Source organism: Parus major, chromosome Z, assembly GCF_001522545.3.
Source record: "Parus major isolate Abel chromosome Z, Parus_major1.1, whole genome shotgun sequence".
Classification (NCBI taxonomy): Eukaryota; Metazoa; Chordata; class Aves; order Passeriformes; family Paridae; genus Parus; species Parus major.
Genome location: NC_031799.1, coordinates 8,775,179 through 8,785,811, shown reverse-complemented (window position 1 = coordinate 8,785,811; position 10,633 = coordinate 8,775,179). Strand labels below are relative to the sequence as shown.

Sequence of the window (10,633 nt, the reverse complement as noted above, 5' to 3'; positions counted from 1 at the left end):
TGAGTGGTGCAAGCATGGAAAGGAAACAGGCACGCAGAGAAATCACATATGGTGCAAGAGGCTTCCTCATTGGAGAGGGAAACTCCGCCAGTGTCAGTGCTGCCTTCTTTCTCTTTCAGCTCCATTACCCTTTTGCAACCTTGCTGTCTCTAATTTCTTGTCTAAAACCCCAGATTTTAGGTCTCCTGTCAGGACCAGATATTAACCCAGCTGGGTTACCTCTTCTCCCAGCACAGATTTCAGAAGGACTCATGAGGTGTTCTGGTTCATGACTGGGCTTTAGCAGGAAGATGTGGCTTCCATGCTCACACAGAAAGTCAAGCAGTGACTACATCAGGACAGTCCTCACCTTGTTACTGCCTTGGTAAGGAGTGTGATAAAACAGACTTCTGAAGGACACGGGTGATCTTAGTTACCTGGCAGTGTGTGCCATGGATGGGAGAGCCAAGGTTTTGTCAGGAGTGGTTGGGTGCTCAGGGCTGGGCTGAGAACAGATGCTTGGGCAGAAGGGGGTGAGAGCCCTGGAGGCCTCGAGCTCATCTGCTGTGGCACATGGTTTTGTCAAAACTTGGTGGGAGTATGAATGACCATGGAGGGGTGGAAGGCCAGCTCAGTCAGTGGGGATAAAAGGGACTGCTGGTGAGGCTGTCTGTGCAGCTGAAGGCTGATGGCACTGGCCACAGGAGCAGACCCAACCATCAGAGGAGGTCCAGCACAGGAGCTGATGAATTTGTGTTTCCCCAGATACCTTGCTGAATGTGCCTGGCCTGCATCCCAACTGAAACACACACCTAGGAGAAAAACAAGCCCTCAAGTTTTCTCTGAGGCTTCACAGCCTGGCTGAAGTCCCCTGTGATGGCTTCTCTCTCTTGTGCTCCTCAGCAAGGACAGGTGCTTGCACACCTGGGGTCAGGCTCTGCTTTCTGCTGATTTGCACACCTTGCAACACCTTTATTCTGCAGCATAAAGCAGGCCAGTGCAGGGTGGTCCTCTCCAAATATATTCCCCCCACCCATCCCCAAAAACTAACCCTGAGCAAATCATGGTAGAATTATTGTTTTCTTCTTTTCTGCCAATATAGGGGCTGCCTGAGGGCAGGCACCCCTGCAGTCTTTTACCTCTCTGGGACAGAGGAGGAGACTGCCCAGCCACATTCCCTCCTAAGCTCAGAAAATCAGTCTCCCTTGTCTGAGTTTCACCTCTTCCTGCAACAGAGCTTGCAGGGCCAGGAGTCCCCACCTCTGTGGAACCTGCTTTTTTATTTCCTTTGCTCACATATGAAGCTCACCCACAGAAAGTTCACTGTACTCAAACGTATTTGCCCTGGAAAAGGTGTCCTGGGGCTGCAAGTGCAGACAGGCATGGCAGCAGGGAGGTACTTGGGAGGCAGGTGTGCCCTGTCTCAGGTATCTGGGAGGTTTGGGGAGTCGAGGGAAGCAACTGCTGCTCTGCCTCCAGCAACTGCAGCAGTTCAGAGGTGACCTCTCCCTGTCCCTTTGTGCATCTGGGCCTTTCAAGAAAAAGAAATTAAGACCTATAAATCAAATGGTGTCAGTAGGAATAGGTTTTTCAGTTTGGAGGTGTTTGCAAAAGGAGTAGGAGAATTACCTAAATTAAAAAAGTCTAAAAACATCGCATCCATGGTCCCACTCTGCACCATTCCCAGCAGAACAATGGCTCTCAGCTCCTATGTTACCAGTATCTGCCACCTCTGAAAATCCTTCATGGCCCCACATGAAGCCTCAAAAGCCATGGACAAAGTGTAGCCCAAGCAGTTGTCAGGAGGCTCTCTAATTCTTCACACTTCCCCATGCCCCACATCACAAAAATTCAGCCTTGAGTGTAACCTGGACTCTGTCAGGGAGGATGGATGGGTGTTAGAAGACAGTTCTGCTTTCTCTAGAGGGTCCAACTTCTGGTCACACCAGGAAAACCAAAAGCCACACAGGCAGTTGCAGCCAGCGGGTCTGGCTCAGCTGGGAGGATGGGCAGGCTGGATCTCAGCAGGTGCAGACAAGGAGCTGTGTCCTTCTGCAATGCCAGGGTCCTGCTGCAATGCCAGGGTCCAGGAATGCTGCCAGGAGTGTGTCCTGTTTCACCACAAACCTTGCAGGACTCTGGCACTGGACCCACATTTTGCAGCAATCATGTCACCCCAGGGATGTCCCTCTGCTGCGGGGACACACTCTCCTGTCAACCCTACAGACGTGGCAGGTCTGGAGTTCTTGAAGTGTTTGCAAAAAGGGCTGCTGACTGCTTCTGCAGGCTATCCTTTGATCACTTTTTTGTTTGCCTTATCTAGAATTTACGTCTTACCTGTCTGATACTATTTTTGTCCTCTAGACATGACTTCTTCTCTTTGAAGGAGCCTCTCTGTTTTGAATAACCTCTGGCCCTGGTGGTTATTCCTGCTGGTTTGCCTCTACCTTTTGATACCAGGAGCTCTGAAGGGCTGCCTTAGCTCTTTGCAGGATTGCTGGACACTGTGACCATGCTGCTTTATCTGTTTCCTCATTTCCACATATTTCCCCTTTTTGATGCTGATTAAGATATCCCTGGACTTTTCAGTCTTTGGTACTTATGCAATGTCATGGAAACAAAGCGTGTTTTGGCTGTCACCAGCAGGCAGCCCTTTCCTGGGAACATGCTTGGGTCATATTTCCTGCACAGAGCTCAGTTCCCCATCTTCCTCCCAGTCTTGTGGTGCATGTGGACAGCCACACACTGACACCTTGCTCAGTGCTGCAAACCGGTCATAAGAGTTCTTGAAGACCAACAGCAGTAGCACTATACCCTTCCCCTTTCTTTCATTTGGGATTTCTGTTCCCAAAGGTGTATCCATGATGCAAAGAGGTCTGCGTCCCTCCTCTGAAGCAGGGCCCCCATCACTGGGGCCATACCTTGGAGAGTCACAGAATCTCAGAATCACAGGATCACAGAGTGAGCTGAGCTGGAAAGGACCCACATGGATTATCAAGTCCAAATCTTTGCCATGCACAGGACTTCCCCAGGAGTCACACCATGTGCCTGAGAGCACTGTCCAAACTTCATGAGCTCTATCAGGCTTGGTGGTGTGTACACTTCTCTGGAGAGCCTGTTCCAGTACCCAACACCCTCTGGGTGAGAACCTTTTCCTAATATCCAACCTAAACCTCCCCTGACACTTCAGGCCATTCCCTCAGGTCCTGTCACTGGGCACTAGAGAGAAGAAATCAGTGTCTGAAATGTCTTCTGCCTGCAGCTGGAAGCCAGTGCTCGCACCCACATGTGCTCCTCCCCTCTATGATGCTCCCCAGGAGTGGCATCCTGCCCTCCCCTCTGGAACACCTGCAGCTGCTGGTGCCAGACCAGCCCTTGCCCCAGGAGCATCCCAGCCAGGGAAAAAGGGCCCTGGGCCATGAAAGCTGCTCATGGGCAATGCTGCCACTGAAGTTCACTCAGAGGAGCCTGGTGGTTTTAAGTGTACAGCTGGAGGCACTGAGGCAGAGAGGGAGTCAGTGAAGGGCTCAGGGGAGGAAGTCAGTACAGCAGGGACCAGTTTCAGTGCTGAGCCCCAGGATGGGGCTGCAAGAGCAGCACTGTCTTTCCTCCAGATGGAGGGGAACCAGGCTATGCCCCAGTGCCAGCCCAGCCTCAGCCCTCCTGGCCTGCTGCCACAAGCAGGATCTCACTGACCAGGGACCTGGGAAGTGGCTCCTGTGGCTCCGGGCTGGGACAGAGGCAGTTCAGGGAGTTGTCCTGTCCCCAGGCTTGGCTGCAGCTAGGCTGGCCCAAAATCTGGATGTTCAGATGTTTTGAGGTCACACACAGCTCCCAGGGGTTAATATGAGCTTGAACTTTGTTTTATGATCCCAAACTAATGGCCACAGATATGCCAGAGTCACCTGCATGCCCATCCCCAGCCTGGCAGCCCCTGCCCATCATGGCACAGCTGCTGAATGGAAATTTGTGGGATTTCAAATGTTCAGGGATGGGCAGGACTGGATGGGCCTTTGAGTAACTTGGTCTGGTGACTGGTATTCCTGCCACAGTAGTGGGGGTGGGACTAGATGATCTTTAATGTTCCTTCCAACCCAAACCATTTTTGATTCTATGAATTGTGTGCGTCACTGTATGTTGCACACTTACAATCTGAGCATGGGATCTGGCTGCCAGAAGGGGTACAGGAAGGAAAGGCATTCCTTTCTCCCTTCCAGTATATATCAGGCTTTTCCATTGGACACATGCATTCCAGAGTTCCTTCAGCACTGACACCCAGGGTCCACGGTCAGCGTCTGAGACCTGAGGATGTGCCAGGGCCTGATGGCCTGGGCAGAGAAGGTCCAAGGGGATCTGCTAGGATCCCCCAGCACTTGACACCAGCAGGTCCCCCCACTCTCAGCTGGCACCTGTCCCTCGAATTGTCCATCTGGACTCCCACTGCACCCTAAATCTGTCCCAGCCCTGCTGTCATCCCATGACTTTACTCCTGCCACCACTGGGATCCACAGTCATGTGGGTCACCCCCCCCAGCTTTGTTACCATGCAGAGCAGATTCCTGTACCATGAAAGTGGGCTCCTTTTAGCATCCCACATGATGAATTTCCGCTCTCAGGGTTCACCTACTGAGCCCAGCACTTCTTTGCTAAGACCTGCTTTGAGATCTGAAAGGAAGCCAGGAGCAACTTTTCTGAGCAGCAGGTTCAGAGATACCTGCAATGAGCAGGAGAGGAGGACACTGCTGCTGCCCAGGTATCATGAGACAGGCAGGACTGACTGCATCTTGCTGCTGGTCCAGAGCTGCCCCTGGCCTGGCTCTGTACCTCAAGATGTATGAGATGCCTCAACCAGCAGAGTCCCCGGAGAACAGGAGCCCCCACAATGAGTATCTACAGACATCCAGTGTCTTTTCTTCCTGCTTAGCATGACCCTGACAGAGCTCATAGGCCCATGTCCCCATCAGGATCCTTGCTGACCCGCCAGGATCAGGCCACCAGCAGGATCACCCAGTCACAGCTCCAGTACTGCCCCATACTGTCCCAATGTCCCTTACACATTGCTGGGCACTTCCAGCCTTGCAGGATTCATGGGCTTTGTGCCCTGTGGCCAGTTCCTTGTTGGCACAGGCTATCTGATAGCCCTCAACCTGTATCTGCTTTAGCCAGATGACCCCAAAGAAGTCCTCAGCAGCTGCAAGTTCCACAGCAGCAATCCCAAATCCAGCCTCTGACACCGTAAACCACCCCTCTGTGCCTCCCCTGCATCCAAGACTACCCCAGCAGCAGGCACCCAGGGAGCTGCTCAGTGTCAAGAGCCCACAGTGCAGACAGCTGGAAATCCCCTTTCCTGCCCCAGGGCTGACTCGGCACCCTGGGGCTGCTGTTTGCCAGCACATGGTCCCCTTCCTCATTGGGCCAGCCAGTGCAGGCAGGGAGAGCAGCCTGGCTCCATGGAACTTGTGAACAGCTCTGACCATTGCCCCTCTGAGAACTTAAATCAAAGCAGCTCATGTACAGGCCCTGGCAGCTCTGTGCTGCTCCCAGCCAGAACAGGGGTTTATGTTATGGATTTTTTTCAGCAGTTTTGATGCACTGCATGTGTGCAGATCATTTGACCACATGGATGCAGCAAACTCCGAAGTGGTGCTCTTGCAGCGAAGGCTGGAGTCACAAGCAGAGTTCTTCCCCTTCTCCTTTTGAGCTGCTGAGAGGTAAAGAGGTGGCTCTTGGGGCTCACGGTAGACTTGGAGAGCCAGTATTTGAGTCTACATTTAGAATCCCTGGAGTCCTTCCTTGTGAGTGACCCACAGCCACTGAAATTCATGGCCAGGTTGTCCCAGGCTATGGGCCCCAGCCCACAACCCCTCCTTCACCTTCCCATGACCCAGGAGAAGCAGATTCCAGGCTGAGATGGTGTGATCTCCTGTCTGAAACCTGCTTGGGTCCCTGCAAGCAATGCACAAGGAACCCCAAGACATATCATCATTTGTAGTGCCCACTCCCCCCACCCCTCAGGCCTGAACTGGCAGGTATGTCCTCCTGAAGGTCTGGTGTAGGCTGTGGTGAGCGCAGGAGGAAGCACAGCACAGGTAACCTACAGACCCTCCACAGGGATGCGCTGAAATGAGAGGTCTGGGTAGCAGGGGGCTCAATCAGCACCTTTTTTATTAATATGCATCATAAATAAAGAAATAAATAAAGGCGAGACACCTCATTCTAACAGGGAAATACAAATTAAATATGGTGCAACATCTGCTAAGCGATGTACAAGCAGGAGGTAACCTAGCAAGACCAGAGCCCCTTGCCATGGTGAAGCCAGCCCAGGCACGATGCTGTGAACAGCGTCAAGCTGGCCATGGCACCAAATACTGGCATGGCCTTTCATTAACACTGTTCCCCACCTGACAGGCAGGTGAAGATCCCCACTACAGCAGGCGGCATGAACATGGCAAGGAAGGGGTTGACTGGCATTGCCTCTACCAAGGACCCCAGGACCTCCAGTATCCCCTTGTGTTTGTGCACAACACTTATCCCCCCCACCCCACGGCACTGCTCAGCAAGACCAGAAACCCTGTGCCAAAGGGAGCACCACCCCTCCCTCCCCAGGCTCCCCAGCTCCCTCTAGGAGCACCCCCAATCTACTTGATGGGAGCACTGCCCCCAAATCCCTAGCCCAGTCAGGGACCCTGCCCTCATTCCCTCCCCTCCAGTGCCTCTCCACTGAGCATCCCAGGGCTTCCCAGGCACTGGTTCCCTGCTCAGTGTGGAGGGCACAGGGCCTCCCCCCAAAGCACCCATCTCTGCACAGGGTGGCACTACCCATCCTGGACCTACATAACACTGAACAACCTTCCTCACAGCCCCATACACCCCTTTGTTCCACACTCACACATGCCCTGTCCCCCTCCCCTGGCTGTGGCCACGCACAAACCCAGCCCTGCAGTGTGGCACTGCCGGGCCACTTGTCCTGGGACAACCCACTGGGAACAGCACCCTAGGACAGGGATGCTCTGGTGTGCGGGAGCCCACCTTGCAGTGCCCCAATAAACACAACCCATCATCCCAGCCTCGCAGGGACCCTGCCAACACAGGGTGCTCCCACCCCTGTGGCTGAGGATGCCAGGGATGCTGGAGGCCGCAGACTACACTGCCACCCCCAGGGTGCCAACATCCTGCACCCTCCAGCATCCAACAGCTGGGCAGCAGGACAACGCTGCCCCGGCAGGGACTGCTGGGGTTCCTGTAATGTACAAGTCCATGGCCCGTGGGTGCTGGAGACAGTGTGGGGCGGAGGAGGGGGTCAGGCGGTCCCTGGTGTGGCTGCATGCATGGCGATGCCTGGCAATACGAGGTGCAGCTCGCAGAAGACCCTGGGGGGGTAAGTTGGCCTTTGGCAGCTGCACAAGGAGGAGCAAGAAGGAACCACCTACGGTTACTGTATTCTGTAATGGCAGGAAAGGTAAGAAACTAGCAAGAAGCTGTGTTTGTTCCTCTGGCAAGGTAGGCTACCCCAGAGGATCCTCAGCAGCCCAGGGAACTGTGCTTGGCCTCCTAAACGTGTCAATAGTCCTCGTCCTCGGGGTGGGTGACGTACATGATGGGCACCAGTCCCTTCTCGGAGCCGAGGCTGCACTGCAGCCAGTCACCATCCACCTTGGAGATGACCTGCAGAATATCCCCTTTGTTGAAGCTCAGTTGTCCTGCCTCGGTGGCAATGTGATGGCAGAGAGCTTTCACCTCACTGCAGGCAGAAGGAAAGTAGGGTTAGCTCATCTCAGGACACTCACCCCACCCAGAGACCACCACAGGCCCAGAGGAGAGAGGAAAACCCCCCTGCTTCCCTCCCCAGCCAGGCTCCCAGCTGCTCCCCCAACTGCCCATCACCTGCAGATTGTGGAGTTGTGGTGGAAGGATGCAGAAGCTGCATCACTGCCCCAAACCATTCTCTGGTCCATGTCTATGAAGAAGGCCAGGCAAACTGCCACAGTGCCACCCTCAGCCTACCACATTCCAGCACCTGCAGGGTTGTCCCCTTGGTGTCACTCACTAGGTAGGGTGAGGAGACATCCCCTGGGCTGGTCGTGCCACAGCCAGTGCCTCAGGTGGTTCTGGATGGGGAGGGTCTGGCTCCGGGGCTGCCTCACGCCACATGCTAGCCCCAACTGTCTGGGCCACCAGCTGGAACACAGACTTGTCCAAGCTCAGCCAGCCAGAGGGCAACCTGGAAGGAGGAGAGGGGAGCAGTCAGTGGCAGGAAAGTACACCCACAGAAGAACAGAGGAAACAGAGCAGCTGTTCTCATGGCAAGGTCACGCCTTAGGTTTGGCTAGAGGTTTGGCTTCATGCACAAAGTGCACTGCTAGGCAGTGCCCCAGGTCTCCAGGTGGGGTGGGCTCAGGTGTAACACCACAGCCTGGAGTGGGAAGGACATTTCCAGTGGTCATTTTCAGGAGCAGTAAGGGTATACAGAGGGAGAGGCAGTGCAGAGAGATCTCAGCTACTGGGAGCAACTTCATGCCTCCCCCTCACCTGTTGTAAGCAACAGGGAAATGGCTCCATGTTCTGTTCTCAACATGTGGTTTTGGGAGGGATGAGATGATGATGAGGCCATGTAGCAGGGTTTAGATGCCAAAGCAGTGATAGAGCTCAGGCAGAAGAGGAAAGCCTATGAAATGGACTGAGCAAGGTATGGGAGGAATTAAGGCAGGCTGGGAAGACTGAGCAGGGTTACAGACCCTTGATGTCCCACCACAGTGTAGCCCAGCAGTGAGTTCTTGGCCTGACTTCCACCAGTACTCCAGGTTAACCAGCCCTTCTCAGCCCCAAACCACTCCTGCCCTTACCTGTTTGGTTGCCTGGGCTCTTTCTGTACCTTCCTGGACCCAAACAAGTGTCCCCACTTGATGGGTTGGCTGTTCTCTGATGCACTGGTGCTGCTGTCCTCCTGGGGGGCTGCTGCTGCTGCTGCTGCTGCTCTTTGCTGAGCCTCCTTCTCCTTGCTACGCTTTAGCTCTGTAAGCACAGAGTCTGGGGGGCTGCCCATCCAGAAGGGCCAGCTCCGTTCCTTCACCTCTTCGCCGACCACTACCTGCTGGGGCTTTTCCAAGGGCTCTTCCAAAGCTTCAGGACTTGGCTTGCTGGCTGCCTTGGGCCTCTCCTCCAAGATGCCCTCAGCAATGGGACAAGCCTCTGCACCCTCCACCACCCCTTCTCGGGGAGGTGGTGCCTTGTGGGTCTCCACTGACCGGGGTGCAGGATTCAAAGCTGCCTTCTTCTTCTCAGAGCGGATGAACTTTGAGCCTTCAGCTGAGCTCTCAATGTAAATCTGAGAGGTCTGCATGAGCTGGTACCACCAGCCTGCCTGCTTGTCCTTCTTCCCCTCCCATGTGCTCTCTCGCAGCTTGCTCTGCTCTTCCTCCCTGTCACCTTCTCCACAGGAGGCCCCCACTCCCTTGACCCTCTTCTCACTCACAGCTTGCTGTGGGCTGTGCCCTGGTGAGATGTCACCATCTCTGGCACCCCCTTGGCATGTTTCAGGGGCGCTGCTGCAGCCATCAGGATCCTCACTGCTGCCCCGGGTCCGCATCAGCTGCAGGGTGGAGTGCACAGAGAGCAGCAGGTCCTGTTTCACACGCAGCAGCTCCTTTTGCTGCTGCTGCTCTTTGCCCATCTGCATCAGGTGGTGCTCGAAGAGGAGGTCTAGGTTGAAGGGCAGCAGGGAGAGAGGCTGGAGCAGGAGCAGAAGCTCCTCAAAAAGAGGCTGGCACACACTGTGAGACAAGCACAAGAAGCCCACCGGCTGGTAGTGTGCCAGGATGATGTCTGTAGGAAAACAGACATTAATTAGACGAGATGCTCTTGCCACCATTGCCAAGCCATTGTGAAGCTGCTGAAGCTATGAGGAAAGGAGATGAACACTGGATTTTGGTCACAGTGTGAGGCTCAGGCCTGGGTCAGGGAGCAGCAGATGCTCTGTGACCTCTCAGCAAACTGCCCCAGAGAAAGATTTCCAGTTGTACCTGCAGCCAGGACTTGCCTGGCAGACTATCGACCCAGATGACCTCTGCCACCAAATGCCATGGAAGTAGGATGGGAATAAAGAGCACCAAAGGTTTGGCACACGTGAAAATCCTATTCTTCAACTTCTGGAGATGCACAAGGAACTGCAGATATGGCCTGTACAGATAGAGGTGTCAGGGACAGCTGGAAACAGTCTTTCCAGGGACCTGTCAGGGATGAACTGTGGGTCTCAGCAGAGAATGAATTAGCATTTCTATCTGTAGCACTAACTGTTCACTTATTTGACCACATCTGCACTACCCCTCTGTCCTGCTTTATTGTCAGGTCTCACTACCAGGGAGAGAGCTGGGAAAGGCATTTGTGGCCCAAGCCCAGAAAGGTAACAAATCTACACCACAGACAGGACTTTCTTATCTCCAACCCCTCCACTTAGCTCTCATCACCCTGACAACCTCAGCTTTTGCTCACACTTCCAGCTCTTAATGATGGCTTCAAACAGGTAGTTGTCTTCTGCTTCAGAAAGCCAGAATAAGCACAAACCCTATTCTATTCTATTCTATTCTATTCTATTCTATTCTATTCTATTCTATTCTATTCTATTCTATTCTATTCTATTCTATTCTATTCTATTCTAT

The 10,633-nt window shown here is 53.9% G+C and overlaps 1 protein-coding gene across 10 annotated transcripts in view; it reads right to left on the bottom strand.

Moving 5' to 3' along the window:
• Positions 1 to 6,124: 6,124 nt before the first annotated feature.
• RUSC2 (RUN and SH3 domain containing 2) overlaps positions 6,125 to 10,633 on the bottom strand; it is a 58,602-nt gene continuing 54,093 nt past the window's right edge. For 7 of the 10 annotated variants that reach the window (XM_015652916.3, XM_015652920.3, XM_015652922.3 and 4 more), the window contains 3 exons: positions 8,822 to 9,800; positions 8,026 to 8,199; positions 6,125 to 7,719 (listed from right to left, as the gene is read on the bottom strand). In XM_015652916.3, the coding sequence (XP_015508402.1) occupies positions 7,539 to 7,719; positions 8,026 to 8,199; positions 8,822 to 9,800 (1,334 nt within the window). In that variant the 3' untranslated portion in view covers positions 6,125 to 7,538. Of the gene's footprint in view, positions 7,720 to 8,025; positions 9,801 to 10,633 lie in introns of those variants that run through there. The other 3 variants (XM_015652917.3, XM_015652919.3, XM_015652923.3) reach the window with 2 other exon arrangements.